We start from the raw sequence: 21,486 nt of genomic DNA on the forward strand, positions 1-21,486 counted from the left end.
TTCAATCCACAAGACCTGCTGTTTTGTGGAATAAAATTATTTTGATTTGATGATATTTATTCTTAACAAACTCACTTTGGAATACTGCCTCTTTATTATCTCAGTCCTTATAGAGAAATTGTTCTTTGAGTATGTATTTAAATCATACAGATGATTTGTAATACTCTGGGCTGTCCTTTGCCATCCTTTTGAAGGGACTGTTTTTCCCTTTTTGAGTCTGCTGGAGGTACAGATTCTCAAGATGATTATTAACAATTCTGACATTGGTTTAACCAGAGTTCCATGCTGAATTTGTCCGATCCCATTTTCATGAAACTAATCCATTTATGTGGAAGTGATAAATAGGATCATATTAAACCAGGGGTCCTCAAACTACAGCCCGCGGGCCAGATACAGCCCCCAGGGTCCTCAATCCACCCCTGGTATTTACAGACCCCCCTGCCCCACCCCCGCCGGGGGTTGTGGAGGGGAACCAAGCAGCCGCAGATGGCTGCCTGCCACTTCATCCATGAGCCGGCCCCTGTTTAAAACGTTTGAGGACTCCTGTATTACAAAATGAAACGCTTCTATTTACATTTTGTAACTGCAGTATTTTAAATTGTTTGGCAGTAGTGTATTCCTCAGGTTCTGTTATATGCAGGTTCTTAGCATTTCCAACAGACAAAAATCAGTATGAATGGAGTATGGATGCTCTGGTTCTCTTCTTCTCCAGCTTCTATTTTTAGGAACTTATTTACAGTATAGTTACTTAGATGTGAAATCTAATAATCCACACGTAGCACATATGCATTCCTTACAGCCTGTCTTTCTAAAGACTTTTCTAGTAAAAGGTCTGGAATGCTGTGTCCAGGTTTGTACAGTAATTTGGTACCCACTTAAATAATGTTCCTGGAGTCTCAAGGATTACTTTGCTATGGATTTAAAAAGGTGTGGCACTCCTGAGCTTTCTCTCCAATGTGTTATGAACCAAGTATTAGACATTAGTCTTCATTTGTTCACTATCAGTTTTTTTCCAGCTTTCATGCATATAGAATGATACCTCTGGCAAAAGAGAATGTAGGATAGTGAAAGACTCTCTGTCAACATCTGGGAACCTTTACCTGCCAGGGTGTTAAAGGAATATGGAGAAACTGTTTTGAGCGACTCTTTGGAAGTGTTATTGTACAAGTGGAAAGCTAATAATTCTTTAAAATTCTGTAAGATGTCTAAATCTGAAGTTCCTGGTAACCTTAATAGCTGTTGTTTAACCATGTGGATCACAACAGAGAGCGTGATCAGTGTTGGTGCATCAGCTTTGAAAGGCAAGTGGCCTTTTCTCTGAAAATGCTAAGAGATGATCAGAGAAAGTAACATGAATACTTAAATAAGATGCAAGTACTGTGGCGCACTTAGAAAGTGCACAGACAAAACCATAACATGGGCATGCCAGTGGTGTGTGCAGTCTCCTGGACAGAAGCTAATTCTTTGCAGCCCAAGTTACTGATGCACAGTGAGCAAGTGAAGTCATTCCAGGGCTAAACAAACAAAAAATGTGTTTGAAATTTTACATTTTTAAGAAGGCTAAGTCATTGTCAGTGCAGTGCATTTTATAGTTGCTTGCACTATAAAGGATTTGAGAAGAAATCAGTCACGAGTCATATAAAAAAAGTGGTTTAAAATGGCTACAGCCATTGATAAAACTTCTCCCATACTCAGTGCCATCTACCACTAGGAGATGGTACAGAAACCAGTTAATATAAAGAACCAGTCCCAGGATTGTCATGTGTGGTCAGGATGGCTGTTAGTGGAAGACCGTGGAGGTATTATTGGTGGGTGTATTTGTTCTCTGTAGAGGCCTTATTTTGTATTGATGTTCCCTGCTTCTTAGCTACATTCAACGTTACCTGGTTGACCATCAGTATTTGCACTTCAGTAATGATACAATGACTTCCCCAAATCGGTAGAGAATCTCTTTGTCTCACAAGTTCTACATATGCGTGCTATATAAAAAGAGATTGCACAGTTCTTTTCCTGGTATTATGGAAGATCAACTACAGAAACAGATACTTTTTTTCCTCCTGAATTACTGTACAGCCCTAGAATTAGACTCAAAAGCTGATGTATTTCTGTGTTCTCAAAGAAAATTCTGAAATTCAGTTCATTCCCAAAGATCATTTCTGAAGAGCATCGTATTATTTATTTGCTACATTGACAGCATTTTGTAGAACAAACCTTTTAAATCTTGGAATCTCTACTAGTTCAGCAAACAGGCTATAACTGTCTGTGTATTCTTTCCACAAAAATATTTCTTCTGTTATCAACAAGTCTTGTAAGAGCTTTGTTCTCAGACATACAATGGCTTAAGCCTTCTCCCATAGGAAATACTCCAGACTGACTTCAGTAGTAATAGGCACAAATCTCTCCATGTAATGGGTGATGTTTTGTTAGAACTCTAAGCATGAAACAGAATGTGATACTTGTTCAACGTGTGATACTTGTTCAAAACTGCTAATGTCTGTGGTAGAGTGAAACTGTTCCAGTTCATCTTTTTCAATTTCTTTTCACCTCAATACATAGGCATTGTAGCTTCTAGGCCTCCTTGTTGCCAGACGCTTAACCATCATTAACCTCAGAAATATGTGAAGTTATTGCCAGAACGTGTACTCTTAAAATGCAGCTTATAGGCCTTGCTGTCAACACTTCTCAGGAATTTCCTTCAGGAGGAAGATACTTTGAAATACCTATTTGTAGTGCTGCCTAGGAGAGGAAAAACTTTACTTTTGTTTCTTCATTTACTGCTGGATTCTAAGTATGTTCAATGGAATGCATTGAAATCCTTCTGACCTCCTCAAGTCTACCCAAAGATAAAACCACCACCTTATCCATTGCTGCAGTGTTATTTTTCAGCATGACAAATACCAAATCAGAATAATCTTGTCATATTTACGTAGAAGTTTAGGACAATAGAGAATCATATCTGTGTCATCTATTTGAAGGGTAACTGTGAAAAACAATAAAATGTTCCATTGTTGCAATTCAGAAGTATTCGTTTAAGAGATAATTCAAGAGTAAGATACCAGTAAGATCTCTTTGAGAAGTTTTGAGCTGCCTCTAGTGTTTGTAGAAATGAAAATGCATCTTGTATTTCCTGAGTGGTAGTCATTACCATAAAAAAAATCAGTAGCTAATGATTTCTGTTGTACATTACGCTAAGACAGTCTTGTAAATTAGCAAAAGAGACAGTAATTGTGTTGGTGAAAAGCAAGTGAGAGTTCTTCATAGGGTGTAGCCAGGACTTCAGTACTGGTGGTTGAGTGTGGTATCTAATTTGAGGAGGGCAAGTGGATTAGTGGAAAGATTCTGAAAATCAGGATGAGTTAAAACAGGGCTTCCCAGCATTTATGGGCATTATTGGCAGAATATGGAGTTGTTGCTGGTGGTCAAGATGGAGTAAGATGAAACCCATTTCATATTCTGCTCTCTACATACAGAAGTTACAGGACTTACCACAGAATGTACTAGGGAGAGAAAGTAAGTATAGCAGTCTGTGCAAAAAAGTCATCAGTAAAGGCTCACCTTTCATGTGAGCCGAAGCTTTGCTAGAGGTATCCATTCTTTTTCATCTGCAGGTCAGTACATTGCTTAATGATTCTTAGTATTTTTTAAAATATCTGGTAGAAATTTAAGCTGCAGAATAAAGCTGCTTTCTTGGATAGTGGTGCTTCTTGACTGAAGCACATGGGGACCTGTATCCCAGTTAGTTTTTTATTCTTAGAGGTACTGACCTATGATATCCTGAAACAGAATGACTAATAATAATGTCAGTCACTGCTTTCTGAAGATCAGTGTTCTCCAGTGGAATCTGATAAATGTTTGCTTTAATGATGGGGCTGACCCTATTGGTCCAGCCAATAGGCCTTTCACCCCCTTCTCCCTCCAGTATTCCTTTTTAAGCCAGAAATGATAGCTCAAATGTCTAATTGAGACAGGTTGAAAAGCTTCTGTGTTATTCAAAGCTTTTTTCTGGGCTGACAGTTACAGGGAGTTGGTTTAATTTGTATGTGATTAATTGGAGAATGTTTTTAATTAAAAATATCTTATTTTAATAATTTCTCTAGATACACTTAATGCCTGGGATAAGTACATACAGAAGTAAATATTCACACTTAAAAAAAAAGGGGGGGGCAGGGGGGGCTGGTAGAAAAAGGCTTAAGACAGTAAGTGTTTTCTAGATAGTAGTGATTGGGGAATATTGGAATAAGTTTACCTAAATTAAAATAAAAACATAAATAAAAAGAAAGAAAGGAAAAAGAGTTTAACATGTATTGTCAGAATCAAAGTTAAAGAGGTTGTGTATGTTTTGAATTTTTTAAAAAAAATTTAAAATTAAAAAAATGTGGCTGAAACAGCTAATGCCTATACACTGATCGTGAACTCTTCATCACTGGACCTTATTAAGAATCTTTTTGATCTTTTCTTTTTCTATAGCCAACTTACTTTCATTGACCATTTTCTAATAGTTGATATTCTGAACCTGCAGGTACTATTTTTATTTATTCTTTTTTGGTGGTGGGGTTGTTTTTTTTTGTTCCATCTTTTCTGAAGTGATCACTTCTCTACCTGCAGTGGACTGCTAAAATTCCCAGGAAATTCACTGCAGCTGTCTGGATTACATCTTGATCTAGGAATGGTGTGCTTCCTGCCAATCTTATTTGGACCTTTTGTGAACACAGTTATATGTAGAAATACACATTAAAATTATGTAGGTTATATGTTTTTATATAAACATGAAACAACATAACTGTTCAGTTTTTCTGAATTATTATTCTAGGATCAAGACAACCTTTAATCCAACAGTCTCAGCCTCCACCTTATTCATCACCTAGAGATGTTCCCCCAGACATATTGTTAGATTCTCCAGAAAGAAAGCAAAAGAAACAAAAGAAAATGAAGTTAGGCAAGGATGAAAAAGACCAGACTGAAAAAGCTGCAATGTATGATATCATTAGTTCTCCTTCCAAGGACTCCACTAAGCTTACATTAAGACTCTCTCGTGTAAGATCTTCGGATATGGACCAGCAGGATGATATGCTTTCTGGTTTGGAAAACAGCAGTGTGTCAGAGGGTGATATTCCTTTTAATGTGCAGTACCCAGGACAGACTTCTAAAACACCCGTTACTCCACAGGATGTTAACCGCCCTCTAAACGCTGCTCAGTGTTTGCCGCAGCACGAACAGACAGCTTTCCTTCAGGCACAACAAGTGCCTGTTTTACAACAGAACACTTCAGTTGCTGCAAAACAACCTCAAACTCCTGTGGTACAGACACAGCAACAGGTTTCGCAACAAGGAACTATAACGTCATATGATGAAGTAGAATTGGATGCATTGGCTGAAATTGAGCGGATAGAACGTGAATCAGCTATTGAAAGGGAGCGATTTTCAAAAGAAGTGCAAGATAAAGGTAAAAGGATTGTGTGTTTGTATACACTATATATATTATATAAATATATATATGCATATAAACCCCATATATATATATATATTTTTATATATATATATATACACACATAAAAACCTCCTGTCATTGTCACATAGTTCAATTCTGTTTACTCAGTGTAGGTTCTTCTGTGACGTTCATCTCCATTCCCCTCCAACAATGAACTGTAATATCTCATATATGCGTATTTGTAATATTCAGTATTCTTTATTTGGGGTCTTAATGAATGGAAAGTGAAGTTCTCCTGTTTGAGAATCCTTTTTAAGCTACTCTTATTTTGAACCATGAGACTGAATGAAGTACAATTGACGTTGTTTATAGTTCCTAAAATCCCAGCAGTACCATAAGTCAAAATTTGTAATAAATTTTGGTAGTTGAATTATTAACTACCCATGTTGCCTAATTTAAGAAAATGCAGGAAAACTCTTTTATCCTGTTTGTATTTGTACCCACATTTGAACATAATGTAAAGGAGGTGTTAGATTAAAATCACATCTGTTCTTTTAAGGGCAGTGTAATGATTGGGTAACTTACACTACTATGTTGTCTCTAATGTTTGTTCAGCTGGATATTCATTATTATGTAGGTATTACAAGCTTTAGAGAACTACCATATATCTGTACGGTCTCTAGCACAGAACCAGGTGAGCCTCAGAAATGTTTTCATTTCAGTAGAAGTACTGGTTGTCTTAACTGATTTCATTGAATCTATCCTTCTTGGGTTTTTTGTTTTGGTTTGGTTTTTCTGTTGTTAACTGGTTTGAAGGTCTTAGGCTTCAGAAGTCCCAAAAGTAGATGCAAAACCCTGATGTAAATCTTGAAGATAAAATGTATTTTATAAATAAGATAGCAATATTTTAACACAAATATTTTCCAGAAGCTTCCTCTGTATTGTGTTTAGCTTCTGAGAAAAAAAATCTTTTATAGTATAATGCTAATTTATTAGGTGCTGCTAAGAAAAATATTGTAGAGTGGAATACAATGCAAATTCTGATTTTGGAAGTTCATAGGTGAAAATGGTCAGTTTTGGACATACTTGTGTCAACGCAATTGAATTTTCATACAGTTTGGGTCTTTAACCAGCAGAAAAAGCACAATTTTTCTCCCTATTCAAAGATAATTTTTTTCCTGTTTTTAAAGATGCTGGGAAGGAGGGGGGGCATCAAGGAGAGAAAGAGTTCATGTGTGCATGTGTTTGTAGATGTGGTTGTTGAAATTACTAAAGGGTTTATCTTCTTAGATACGTCTTATTTGGCAACTAAATCAAATCTTTTTAGGTGACTTGTTTGTGAATATATGGAGAAAATGTGTGCTCACCTCGAGATCTTTACTGTCTAATTTTACTTTAATGAAATGGGGGTTTTGTTAATTTGCTTAAGTATCTTCTACTGATTTTAAATTTATTGATGGAGAGCTTGTGGTTTGTCTCCTAATACTTCAAAAGCCACTTTTATATCCACACGCTTCAAGTAGAATCTCTAGCACATTTTAGGTGAGAAGCATCTGGAAAAATACATTGTATTTTTGATAGTGCACAGCAGTCTTCCAACACTTACAGCAAGACTGAAACACACTTTCTCTTTTGTTCTAGCTTTCAGGAAATGTTGAGCATTAGTTACAAAGTTTGTTTACTGTAAATACATAGCCACAGGCCCGCTGTGATTTGTTTCTTCTGAGGAAAGGAGTGATATTTATAGAATGTCATCTCTGCCCTTCACCACTGCTCAATAACCATCTTCCCAAAAAAGGATTCCAGCCTTATGCTTCCCTTCTACCTGCATCCTCTGGCAGGTCTAAGTTCTTCCTGAGTTCCTGCAGTTGCTATGAGTCGGGTGCAAGAATCACTGCCCCATATTGGGACAAATAATCACTGTTTATTCACTGGTGGTAAGTTGCCCATAAGCTAGGACAGCAGTTCTTTTCACTTTGGCTGCTGAGGTTTCACCAGTGAATGAATAGTGTTGAGTGGAAGGCTTTTTAGCAGTCTTGGGACAGATTTCCTGAAAAGCTGTTACCTTGGAGAAATATGGTTCTTTCTTTTTGGTAATGCTTTTGCTGTTGCTTTTAAGTTTGTAGTATGTCTACAAGTTGGTAAGACTCTGGGATTGTTACAGTTATGCTGTTGGTTTGGTTTGGCTGCAGGAGGAAGCTTCTTCCATTGTTCCCATGGGAATATGTCTGGTAGAAATATATCAAATAACTCCTAAATATGTCATTCATTTTTTGCAAAGCTGTTTACTGTATTTATGCAAAAACCTGGTGTTTGTGCATTTTAGTATGTATACTGTAACTTCAGATCACGTTATGTTAAGAAAACAGTGTGCCTGTAGCAAGTACTTGGTCTAATTAGAACAGGAATGCATGGTGCTAGCTGATGCTTACAATAGCAAGCATCATTCTAGAGAACTTTCTCAAGGTGCTAGCACATGCTAAAATCTGCATGAAAGTATCTTTGCTGCTTTTGTAATCCAGGCATGGGAATACATATTACAGTCACACTACACTTTCTGTGTAGGCACCTGTTATTGTCTTCCATAAATTACTTTAAGCAGAATTGTACTCACAAGTTTTGATAGAAGATTAGGGGTCTCTTCTGTCCTTTTTACAAAGACATGAAATCTCAATAGTACTATGCTTCATCAAAGGTTTTCAGATGCTTTCTTTTAACAGTAAGGCTTTGGTTGGATATAGCATGTTCTTTCTGAGACTTGGAACCAGTAGTATGGTGGAACTCTATGCTCCGGAGGAGGAGACAGATTGGCGTGCGCACTCATGTGTGTGTCTGTCTTGCTGAAAATTACACAACTGACACAACTGCTAAGGCCTTTTTTTTTTTTTTTTTTTTTTGGTTAACGCTGAGGTCCTTTTAGAATGTTTGGTACAGGTGGGAAATGGGGATTGGAGCCCTAGGTAATTAAAATACTTTCTGTAGTAAGTTGTTAATTCTAACAAAACTATTAAAACGTTCAGCTTCCACCAAACAAAGTCTCTCAAAGTGGGAGACAGTCTCTGTTTCAGAGGAGGAGCTAATACAGTTTGTCTTCTTTGAAAAGCAGCGTATCTTTCAGCAACCTGATTGTAATGCTTTTACTTTCTGAAAAAGGAATTCTGAGTGCAAAAGTCACTAATGCAAAGTCTGGCATATTAGACCTAAAGTATGTCAGGTATGCATAAGGAGTGGTTTACAATATAGACCTTTTACCTCATATATGAGTGCTTTTCAGAGCTCTGTTTCTATAATACTGTTCTTTTGGTCTGTTTGGATCTTGGATCAAGTGGATTATATGGTCTTTTCATCATGATAGAGAGGTGTGAAGTTTGAGAGTTGTGTTTCGTCCTTGTCCTCTATGTGGAAGGAGTCCATCTTATCTTCCTGCCTCCCACCAAGGAAGTCTCTCTGTATTTGCAAGTAATTTATATCTGTTAATGAGAGGAATAGTTGGAGATTTTGGACATCAAGGCACTTGGCATCAAAAGTTACATTCTAATACATCAATTATGTTTAATAGCCTCAGAACAAGTAAATAAATCCATGGAACATGACATTCAAGCCTTCAGTTCCCATTGTCCCCCCTCACAATGACCTCTATACCCTTATCAGATACAAGATGTCAACCAATACCAGATCATATCTTCTCTTTTGAAAGGATCTATGGTATTACAGATAGATCCAGCTATTCTTTATCATGACTCACATTATCTGAGTTGGAAAAAAAATGATTCGGAAGAGCCGATACAGAAAGTGATTATCTTTACCCACAGCAATCACCAAGTGAACCATCCTATGTTTAGGTGCATTATGATATTTTCATGATGTAATTTCTTTAGAAATGTAATCACGCACAATTTCTTCTCTTCTAATCACCATCAATAGTCAGATTTCCTGTACTGCTTGGTGCTGCTGAATACTTTTGAAACAAGTAGATGTGTATGCTCTGAACTTGTTTTGTTCACTTAACTGGGGTTGTGCTTTGTTCACATTCTTAAGTTGACTAGTCCAAGAAAGTACAGGAAATCCTAGTGAGTATTAGAAAATTATATCCCAGGAACTTCTGTTCTTCTCAGGAATCTTCTTCCTTTCTTGGGAGGCGGGTGATGCTGAGGGAGAAATTTCACTCTGGTAACCACAGCTCTTTGCGTTAACTCATGCTTTCCAGATACAGGCTGTCCAGATACAAGAGGGTTATTTTTCTTTGTAGTCAAGTAGAGTTCAAAGCTAGATGGTCACTTACAGTCTAAACCTTTCCTAGCAGGTTTTAGACCTGCTACTGAATTAATTTTCAGGTTCAAGGTTTATACCTTAAGATCTTTCATGCTTTTCCGAAAAAAACCAAATACTATGATTCAAAAATATGTTTAAGATACTAATGTTAAACACAGCTCTGGCTCTTCTAGGAAGGGGGATAAGGAAGATTACCTTAAAAATTACTTGGGGGAAAAAAAAAACCCAAACCCAAAAAGTAACTTATCTTTTTTCAGAGACTTTTTCAAATTGCTTCAGTTTTTTATTTTATTCATATTTGCTAAATTTTAATTTGAGCTCTTTCATACATAGTACTGTGTGTTAGACTTTAGGCTACTTCAAAGACACTTTTATATACTGCAGCTCTTTTAAAACAGACTAAGAGATTAAGGAGTTCTACCTTTACTTCTAAAAGGCACTGTTCTCTGGGGTTTGAGAAGAGTAATGAAATGATTAATCACTAACCATTTCATTGGGAGGCTATTTTTTTTTTAAACTTAAAAGCATTATAAGCATTTTTTAAATGAGGTAAAACTGCTCGTATCTGTGGTTTTTTTCCCCTATATATTTTAATCTCTGAGGATCCATTTTACCCACTTCTTTGGAATCTTACTGTGGATTCTTTGAATTAGGAAGAAGTGAAGCTGTAATAACTTTATTTCCAATAATTGGATCAGTTAGGGGGCATTTGGATGCCTGCTGTGGGCCCTTCTTTTTTTAGTTCGTTCCAAGCCCATAGCAGCAGAGACACACATCCCAAGAGTGTGAATCTGCCGGAGCAAAACTCTCAAAACTACAGTTATAGGTAAGTAACCTTTTTCTCTTACCTTTTAAGTTCTTATCCAGCTCCTTTCCCTTTCTCCCCATTACCCATCTCCCTGCAAAAGTTCCCTCAAGAGGAAACTAATAGAAGAATACTATTAAGAGTGAATAGTTTGCTGACTTCTAATTTTATGTAGCCAATTAATTAAATGACAGAATATGTGATTATAACTAGTATATTAGCATTCTTTTCTAAGAATGTGTTATAGGGGTTTTATTTCCTTAAAAGTGGAGGTACAGGTATAGTTATTAGTAATCTTGCAGAAGATTACAGTCACTAATACCAGAAGATGAAACGAGATAGTGTAAAATATAAATGATTGTGTTTCTATGCAGTAGAACAATGTGAGAATTAGGTATTTTGTGTTTTGTGTATACAAGCTTTCATTAGGTCTGCATTTTGTAGTGTGATGTAACAGATGAAACTGGTATTTCATATAGCTTTCCCAAGAAAAAGCAGCTTTGCAACCTCCAGTTTAGTATAGATGAGAGATGTGTGTGTGTGTGTGTGTGTGTGTTCAGAGGTGTTTTAAGATAAGGGGAAGAAATTCCTCTATCTTGAGAAATTGCAATGACATGTTGCAATGTTTCCATCTATCTAGAAAAAATTACTTTCTTTTATAAATTTTTTAAAGAATGAAATACTAATTGAATGAAAAACATGTTTAAAAGAAGAGGCATATTGTTTTAATGGCATTTACTATATTTTTGGTGCTATTGTGTACCATGAACTCAAATTATCCCATTTATCCCAGGTTGTGCTATATGTAGAGTAGCACAGAAACCTGCTCATGTTAGCAGGTGTGGAAAATAACTAAAACATAGCAATTTGGTAAGAAGTCTTAATTTTTTTTAATCTGTAGATTAGGATTAGAAAATGAAATACAACTTGCAAGTAGCATATGCCCTTGATTGTACTTGTTAGATGGATGGGAGATTTTATAAAATTACTTACCCAGTAATGACTTTATTTTGTTCTGGGATGTCACTTCTCTATAATGGATTTAAATCTTGATAAAGAAATGGCATGTATAAGTAATAAATCTTAGTAAGGTTTTAAACCCAGCATTTCTGTAGTTCATAGTCACTAAGTTCACTCTGAAATCAGCCTAAGAAGATGCAGACTTTTTTTCATTACCATGTAGTGTAAATGTTACCAGATCTACTTAATTGAAGATATTGGAGTGCAGGATACAGTGTCAGAATAAAATCAGCATCTGGAAGGGAGATGTCAAAGTCATTGCTTATTTCTGAAGTTTTCTGTTTATACAAATTATTAAAAACTAACTGAATATGTTAATCTGTAAGTGATACATAATCTAAGTAGCTTTCATTAAGTCTGCCATTAGTGTGTTGCATTTTTCTTGGGAAATTGTGCTGCATTTTGTATTTCAAAGTAATTGCACTCCAGGTTTTGTTCAGATATTCTAAAAGATGAGTTCACAAAACTATAATTCTTCACAGTCACATGGATAAAACCCATCAGTTGCGTCATAAAAATCCTATCTCATAAATAAATTAAAATTAGATTTTAAAAGCAGTATTGAATTTGGGGAGGTTGTTACAGCTTCCAGTCTCTAAACAAGCATAGGTGCTTGGTTATACTTTTCTGTAGTTCAATTCTTGTTGTTTCCTAGTGTAATATTTGTTTTGTGTTACTGTAGTTGACAGGGAGTAACAGGTTACCAGACATTAAGTAGAAAAAATCATGAGATCATATTTGATACTGCATTTATGCTGATTGCATTATTGGTGTATTTAAGAAAAGAAGCAAAATTTCACCAAAATGAAGATTCTGAAGTCTGCTGCACCTTAGACATGTCAGAAACTCCTGTAATCTTTTTGTGTTTTGTCCTGGATGAGTTTGGACATCCCTCCTGATGGGCTTTCCTTTTTGCACAGTGATCAGAATTTTGATAAAGTCTTCTAACAGTTTGATAAAGATTAGCAGCTGTTTCTGTTTGGGTTCTTAGAAATCCCTTCCTCTGAACTGCAGCAGCTAAAAGCCCTCTCATCTCTGCTTCAGAGACTTTGGTATTACATTCTTTTCTAGAAAGCTTCCTATGCCAGGTTCACGACTGTACTTTCTTAGGTTCTTTTGTAAGGTAGCAAGCAATGAGAATAAAATTTTTGACCTGGGTTTGCTGAGTCTCTCCTTCAGGGGGAGGAGCCAGTGCTGTGGGAATGTCTTCTCCTGATGGGAAGCATTCTCTTTGGTTGTTAATCCTTTGTTTTTTTGAATACGGTTTTGCGGGAGGTCAGGTGGGAGCAGACTCTCACAGTCAGTAATATTGAATGTTCATGAAGCGGTAGAAAAGATGGATATTTCCCCTCATTCCATTGATAGGTCATCCATCATTACTACTGAAGAAATTTTAAACCTTCCTGGTACCCAGATTAGATGGATTGGTTTAGATTCTTGTTGCTTGGGGGGACAGTGTGCTTGGACAATTTTGAAGAGCTCTGTGAAGAATAATTAAGAAAAGAAAACAGTTGTCAGTAAACATAGATTTGCTATTTAGATGTATAGTTATGTATTACCTGTTGAAAATTCCTGATCTTGACTGTTAGCTTAAATAAAGTAAGCTTGTAGTTGGCCTCTGGCTGATTTGTCTCTGATGTTAAAAGATGGAAGGTTTGACAATACATAATAACTGCTTAGACTGCTACATTTGGTTTAAATTTATTCATTGCTGATTTAAATAATTCAAATAAGTGGTATTTTAAATGAGTTGGAGGGATATCCCAGTAATCTCTGAAGAGTGTTAGAGCTTTAAAATATAAAACTCTTAATTGTTACACCTTAAAAGAAGAAAGCTTATACTGGAGTAATCAGAACTGCTCATCTAGAATTCGACATTAGAAGGTCAATTTTCTTTGTGGTTCTGAAGAGGAATACATTCACATTTAACTGTCTTGGATATGAAGTCTCCAGTTTAATCCCTTACAAGGTGTAAATGCGGAAGTGATATAATTTATCTGTTTTGTCTTCGATACTACTCAAGTTCATTCCAAAATCTCTGAATTTTAGAGTCTACCAAATAGTATTAATAGAGTGGAGTGTTACTGTTCTGCTAAAATGAAGCTTAGCAACCATATACACGGTTATTATTTAGACTTGTTACCTTTTCACAGATACATACAAAAGGCCCATTTCAGTTTGCTAGGACAAGCAGTTCTAGAAGGTTTTTTTGGCTATCATCCTATTATACTCATTTGCTGAAAGAGTTTAATCTGGAACTGAAGGCAATCATCAGGTTTGCAAGAAAGCAGTAACATTGGAGACTTCAGGACTAATGGTATTATAGCTGCTGCTTTGGAAAGATTTCAGGTTACATGGAAGAAAGGAGATACTTCTTTAATACAACTCCCCTCGTCGAGCTGCTGTCCCTAACACTTCCTCAGCTTCCAAGTATGTCCATTTCCAGGATGGATATTCAGATCGTGACTGAGTCAGTTTCAGCAGTGAAGTATTTGAAGGTATCTGTGGTTTTTCCAGTGCACTGTTTTTTTGCACAAAGGTTCCACAGTAATTAATTGATTTCTAAATCTGGAAGTAATTATTTTGATACACAGATAATTCCAAAGATGAAGGCTACAACCTGTCTCCAGGAATACTGTTCATAAGAGGACAGGTGAGAGATAACCGCTTGGAAATCCAGCTAACCCTTTTTTCCATTTCAAATCTGTGTTCCTGTAATGTTTTGTTTCTTGCACCACAGTGACCCATTTAAGTTGACAGAACGTCTCTACTATTTTTTAATACAAGATAGCTCATAATCTTGCTTGTGAGTAAGTACCAAGGTACTGCCTTTTGATGAGTGTGTTGCAATGTGAAGAGAACATCCATGCAGATTTGCCAAGCCAAAAGGATGTATTAATAAGAGAATAACTGGGATCAGACTGGGCTCTGAACTGTCATAAATTTTTTTCAAGCAGTTGAACAAAATACAGATATATTTTGGATTTATCTACATTCTTGGGGTAGGGGAGGTGTGAATAATGTTTCAGAAAAGAAAAGAATCTGAAAACAACGAACTTGGATACATGATCTCTAATGTAGTAAAAATCTCTTCTGTGGCTTACTACATGCTCCTTTTATTACGAGAGCTGTTACAAAAAGTGAAGCAAAAAGATCCTGGTCACACTTCATTGGTCTCAAGAGCTTGTGAGCCTACATGTTCACAACTGTCGCAAGCTTTGAATCTAGGTCTGCAGGATTGGAAAGGAAAACATTGGTCTCATATTTTGGCAAAGTCTTAGATCCTGGTAATATAAAGAAGTTCTACTGGCTATAGTATGAAGTGGATGAAGCTTGAATACTAATGCCTTGAAGGATACAAATTATATTTGAGTGGATAATATGAAAGTTCCTAAGTTTATCTGTTTGTCATAACCCTGATGGGTCTTTGGACTCATGACTTAACAAAGTAAATGTTTGCAAACTTGCACATATTTGATTGTAAGAAGATATGAAGACATCTGTTTTCAGAGGGTAATTACTCTCTACTCACCCCTCTGATTCTCTACTGATTACTCTTCTGTAGTTCAAAATGAATTCAAGATTTTATAAAGCCCTTGAAGCCCAATAGTGTATTACAGCTTTCAGATTTCTGCAGCTTTTGTGGCAGCTTAAAAAGTTTTTGTGCTCATTCAATAGATTTTTTTCATTATGCTTAATGAAGATAGTGGTACTATGTACTTATCCTATCTTTTATGCCCTAGTTCAACCAGTATTTTCATAAGTTTGGGCTAGCTTTTTTGTCCTAGATCCAGAAATCTCAGAGAGGCAAAACAATAATGATCAAGTCTAGTTCTGAGGATCACCATCAAGATACACGGGAAATACGAAGAAAGCTGTGAGTAATCTGTAACTCTGTGTGCAATCACCATGCCATTTAGGAAGAGAAAACTTTGAAGGTGTCCCTTTCTTCTCAGATAAGATGTCAACAGGTTGTGGTTATAACTTACTAAAACATCTGCAGTTGTCAAGAGAAATGATGAAGGTCCATCAGAAGAGCTCTGTAATTAGAGAAAGTATGTATGCCAAGTTGCGATGTGATCATCTACTTATATGTTCTCCACTTACAATCTGACATTTTGGATGATGAAGAGCAGCAGCATTTTGAGCCTGTCAGTTACAGAAGTTCAAGCGAGAAAATTTCCTACTTGAATTTGTTTCGGTTCTTTAATCTTGGAGCCTTCAGCGTGAGGGCTCTGCAAGGTGAGTTTTGGTTGGTCCAGCTACAGCTGTTTAAGGCACCACAGCTCCTGGCCATCTGCCTTGCTCCTGTAATAGAAGTAGCAGAGGGGCAGCATTTACTTGGCTCTTAACTGACTTGTTCAGCCTGGTAGGTTAATGCAAACCGTCTTCACCTAGTGCTTTAAGGTGATACATTGGACAATGAAATGCACTTGTGGAAATACAAATGTGTGTTCCCTTCTGCTACAGGTGATAACCTCAGTTAAAGGAATGGGGCAGATAAAGTAACCTCTTAAAGGCTACTGTTAGATCCACCATCAAGAGCTTTACAGGACTTTTTCAGTGTGGCTGAAATATCTGGGTTAAAATGATAAAGCTGACTAACGTTTTCCTAAGAACACAAGTTTCTCAATTTGTGTTTCAAAATTTGAAGAGTGTTAATTGAGAAAAAAGGTAATAATGTGCATGGATGCATATGTATTAACATATATGTATTTTCTAAAAAATACATCAACCTGTTAGTCTGGAAGCTTCTACTTCATGACCATTCCTAAGACCTGTGATGAAGCTCAATGAGGTCAAAGCCCTCTTAGTCACAGGCAGAAAAGACTTCTTGTCACAGTATGAAGGTTTCAAAAAATGACATGTTTTAATCAGTAGTGTGGGGAAATTAAACTATGTAAGTTCTTACATGAATCCAACAGTTGCTATAGCAAAGAAAAAGCAAAATCTCCATGCTAAAAAGGCTGCAGTTTGATTTGGCAAATTTATTTTGCTTCTCACGTCTATCATAAAGTTCGCAGGTGTTTCTACAGGTTTTTCTGGAACTTTGCGAAGTTCCTTATTTGCAGTTGACCAGTTTCTGCATGGAGTTTATTGTATCTGTCTTTACTGTCTTCCAGCCATTAAATGTCATGCATAATTTTGGAGTTTTAGAAAGTTAGAGATGTACAGGTAGATTTGAGAATGAAAATGATGGGGAAGAAAGCCTGTTCATGTCATGGAATTGACCATGTTACTACTTGTTATTGTCTTCTAATGTTAATTTTGGAGATAATCTTTCAAAGTTTTAATTCTTCTAGTTAAGACTCTTCTACAAATGTAGAAGAAGTTAGAAATCATATGTTGTAATTCCGGTTTACAATTTGAGAGGGTGGTATGGGGGTGGGTGGGTGTTTTTGTTTTTCCTTGGAGTTTGTTTCCCTGTTCCTTGACTGCATCCTCCTTACCATTTTTTCTCCTGCTCCCAAAAAGAGAACTGGGTCTTTGTATCTGGTGATAAGGCACCACAAACCTAGGCACAAAATAAGTTATTTTTCTTATACTGTGTTTGTGGTCTAGACGCTTTGACAATAGATCTACAACAGAATTTCCAATGTATGTTTAGTCATTTCTTAGACTTAGTCATATTCCCTGATTACAGAGGAAGTAATTGGTTGGTTTGTTTTTGGTTTGTTTTGTTTCTAAATTATGTGATAACAGTCGAGAAATGAGAATATAAGCCTTAGCGTAGGTAGGGATTTTAATTTCTGCCATGAAAACCAATTTTAGAGTACCATGTTGGTAATAGTAATAGGTTGTAATCTAAACAAATAGAATGTACTCTTTGGATATTTCCATGTGCTTCTCATGTTTATGAATTCTACCAAATTACAGGATGTGTGGTTGGCTCACTTTATTTTTCTGTATTCTATTTTTAATGTTTTTTTAATATAAACTGAAAGGCTTATTGCAGAGTCAAGCTCTTGACACTACATAAAATTATCACTGAACTTTTTGTTTCATCCATGAAAAGCATTATGGTTGCAAAGGGAAAATACTCAAGCTTTTAAGTGTGTAGCGGCCCCCCAACTGGTACACACGTGTTAATGATATAGTCTCCAACTCTTGGTATACTGCTTTGCTTCAAAGAGGAGCTTGGAGGGTTGGAGTTATTTTAGTAATTTTTGTTCATTGATAATTGTTCCCTGGCTGAAATACATGTGAAGTCCAACTGATGCACTGAATGAAGTAGGGAAAACCTCAGTCTTAATCATTGCGGATCCTTGCTTAGTTCATGTATAATGAAGCAGGCTGAATCTGCAGAAGATAATTTTTATAGTAATATTCCTCAAAAAGTGGTTGTGGAGGCGCACCTTAACTTTGTCTGTGTAGACTTGCTTCAAGCATAGTTTGGGTTTTTTTGGGTCTTTTATGTATTGCAGCTGCTTTATTAGGTGATTCTCTTGGGAATTACACAAGGACTTTGATTTCATATGTTTTGAGGGTGGGTTTTTTAATGATTAATTGGCAGTTGTGGTAGACTGACAATGAATGGTAGTCTGAATACATTAAAAAGTACTAGTTAGAGAAGTTCTATTCTTGCTTTTAAATTCAATGGATTTTGTTGTGTGTGCACATACATGCTAAGGAGGATTAATTGGTGGGAGTGGAGGGGAATGGACATTCTTGCTTGAACCTGTCTGTATATATAATTTGTGATTTTTCTCTTTTAACTTGCAGATAAGCCTCTGAAGAAGCGAAAACAAGAAAACAAACCACAGGAGGCTGGAGGTACTGCTGGAGGAAACAGAGCAGCTTCTCAGGAGACAGGTTCTACAGGAAATGGGGCAAGGCCAGCGTTGATGGTTAGTATTGATCTGCAGCAAGCAGGAAGAGCAGACTCTCAGGCAACAGTAACTCAGGATTTGGACACCATCAAAAAACCTGAAGAAATTAAGCAGTACAATGATGGGTTTGTGTGTGTTCCCCAAGAAGACACTGTTGGAGTTCTTAAATTTAAACCTGAAAACCATCCTGAGATTTTTAGGAAAAAGTCGGACTTTGAGGGTCAAAAGGCAGATATCCAGCAAAATGAAAACAGACAAATGGAATTCCAGCAAAATGAGAGCAGACGATTGGAAAGTAAACACAATGAGAACAAACACTTAGAAGCTAAACATGAAAGCAGACAAATGGAAGTAAAACAAAATGAGAACAGACAGACAGAATCAAAACAAAATGAAAGCAAGCAAATGGAGATGAAACAAAATGAGGCGAAACAAAATAATGGCAAACAGGAAATAAGGCAGAGGCCCGAAACGCCAAAACAGAGGAGCGAAGGCAGGCCTGAAACACCAAAACAGAAGAGCGAAGGCAGGCCTGAAACACCAAAACAGAAGAGCGAAGGCAGGCCTGAAACACCAAAACATAGACATGATAATAGGAGGGAATCCAGTAGACCATTGTCAGATAAGAAAATTGAAATATCTAGGCATAAACTAGATGTGAAATCTGATCCTTCAAAGGTAAAACCTGAAAGTAGATCTGATCCAACAAAACAAAGGCCTGATGGACGTTCAGTTTCTGATACACTGAGGCGTGACCATGATAGCCTTAAACAAAGATCTGAGGACAGGGGGGAGTCAGAGAGGTACAGAGGAGATCCGTCCAAGATTAGACGGCCTGAATATTTGAGATCCTCAAACAAAAATGAACATGATTCTAAGCATGGTATTAAATCTGATGGTTCAAAACCTGAGAAATTTGAAAGGAAACATAGGCATGAGTCTGGTGAATCAAGGGAGAGGTTTTCTTCTGGGGATCAGAAATCAAGACCTGACAGCCCTCGTATTAAACAGGAAGGTAAAGGAGATTCTAGTAAATCAAGACCTGATAAACCTGGTTTTAAATCACCCAACAGCAAGGATGAACGAAGGACAGATGGTAATAAGAGTAAAGTAGATAGTAATAAAGCACATGCTGACAATAAAGCAGAGTTTCCCAGTTACTTGTTGGGAGCAAGATCTGGTGCATTGAAACATTTTGTCATTCCAAAAATCAAGCGTGATAAAGATGGCAATGTTACTCAGGAGTCAAGGAAAACTGAATTTAGAGGTGAACAGAAAGACAAAGTAGAGAAGATTGGGCTAGTAGAAGATCTAAATAAAGGAGCTAAACCTGTAGTTGTCCTTCAAAAGCTTTCTTTGGATGATGTACAGAAATTTATTAAGGATAGAGAAGATAAATCAAGGGGCTCTTGTTTTAAACCTAACAAGAACAAGTCATCCAAATCTAATAAAGGTAAGATTTTTTTAATATTAATTGCATTATATCTTTTACACTCCTTTTAGATTTGCTGCTTATGTTGTTAGAAATGCAATGCAAACATTTGATAGTTTAAATGCTTGCTTATATGATGAATTTGGGGAACAGAGTGAAACTCATCTATGGGCTTGTTGTTGTTGGAAATCTTGATATGATGTACCTGAAATTATTTATTTACACCAGTGCAAGTGCCTAATGTGGGAACACTACATGGTCTTAAACTTTACTTCAGCTACATTGGTTTAACCTGGTAATTTAACCAGTGAAACATAACTTCTGTATATATGGTTTAAACTGGATTAAGGGTGTCTGTGTAGTGGACTGGTACTGCTGTAACTAAATCAGTGTAGCTGGAGTGGTGGGAAGTGCTATGTATAGCAGCTCTGAGATTCCTTTATATTTTTAATTGGAACTGAAATGTGTTTTTCCAAGGCATGTTTTGACGTGGTGAAGTAAGAATGCAGTTACAAAGTCCCATCTGCCTCTTTTACATTATAAATACAACTCTGCTGGGGAGCTTCCACACTGGAGGCTGTGTGACAGTAAGCTTACAAAAAGGTTCTGTCTTTAGGAGAATTCAGACAACATTGTCTCTAGGGTCCATTGTGCACAGGAAAGAGGAACTGCTAAACAATAGGCTGGTATTTTCAGATTAGTAATATGGGCAGGAAATAATTCAGAATAGTTTGTAGGTTTGATATTTGGTTGATTGTCTCTTCTGCAGATTTAACAATTTTTTGAATAAGATTGCTTTTTCTTCTTGGTGCTCTAATTTTGGCTTCTTTGGTTTCAGACTGAAGTTGATTATTTCACATTGTGAAATCACTGTTGCTAACTGGTCAGCGTTCCTTTTTTAATGTTTAGCATTTAAAGCATTTAAATTTCTTGTGTAGTTATGTTTATAGAGTTGTCATGTCTCAAAATAGATGACTCAAGTGGTGGGGGAGAGGATTTCAGCTGTATGCAGGGTGATTTATGAATGCAGTTCCAGGTATATCAAGAATTCGAGAAATGTTTTCTTATGTAGTTGATCTGATGAGAAATGGATGTAGAAATCATCTTTGTGAATGTATGGCTATGTTTACGTGCACATGAACAGAGGTGATACCTATATAATGAGTTTATTGTGACACTGTTCTCTGTCTACTAACCTGATTGTATTGACTCTTAAAAGACTTAATAATTCAGGATGTGTATTGCTTATTTGTAAAGTATTAGCCTCCTTGTTGAATATTTTCCTCTTTCTCCCAGAAATAAAAACATTTCCCCTGTTCATTTTCGAGGTTCAGAGCAGGCAAAATTTCCATTTCTACTAAGATAAATATCTAGAGTTAGACATAAAATTGACATCTTTCTTGTCAGCTTAGTCTAAAGATTTCAGGTTAAACCTTTGTGTTATTGATGGGGAATACTAAAAACTTTCTGATGGAAGTCACCATAGTCTCAGAAGGATAGATTTTGAATTCACACAATTCTACGTGTAGAAAGTCAGTAAGTTTTAGAGACCTCAGAGCCATATCCAGTACCTGTATGCTTTCTCAAATGTTTCTAAAGTACTTTTTTTGTAGTCTGTATTGTCTGTTGTTGTTTGTATGGAATGTTTTAGTAATGTGTAAAGGTTTTAATGATTTTTATTTGATTGGCATGACTAGTA

At 36.5% G+C, this 21,486-nt stretch overlaps 1 protein-coding gene across 9 annotated transcripts in view; it reads left to right on the top strand.

The window, feature by feature from the left end:
- Nucleotides 1-21,486, top strand: part of NIPBL (NIPBL cohesin loading factor) — a 152,582-nt gene that overhangs the window by 72,194 nt on the left and 58,902 nt on the right. For 4 of the 9 annotated variants that reach the window (XM_055698543.1, XM_014283282.3, XM_055698542.1 and 1 more), the window contains 2 exons: nt 4,811-5,443; nt 18,249-19,808. The exons of 1 other annotated variant lie outside the window; for it this stretch is intronic. In XM_055698543.1, coding sequence (XP_055554518.1) covers nt 4,811-5,443; nt 18,249-19,808 — 2,193 coding nt within the window. Of the gene's footprint in view, nt 1-4,810; nt 5,444-15,571; nt 15,768-18,248; nt 19,809-21,486 lie in introns of those variants that run through there. 4 more of the 9 variants (XM_055698546.1, XM_055698547.1, XM_055698545.1 and 1 more) reach the window with 3 other exon arrangements.

The sequence above is a fragment of the Falco cherrug genome, chromosome Z, assembly GCF_023634085.1.
Source record: "Falco cherrug isolate bFalChe1 chromosome Z, bFalChe1.pri, whole genome shotgun sequence".
Classification (NCBI taxonomy): Eukaryota; Metazoa; Chordata; class Aves; order Falconiformes; family Falconidae; genus Falco; species Falco cherrug.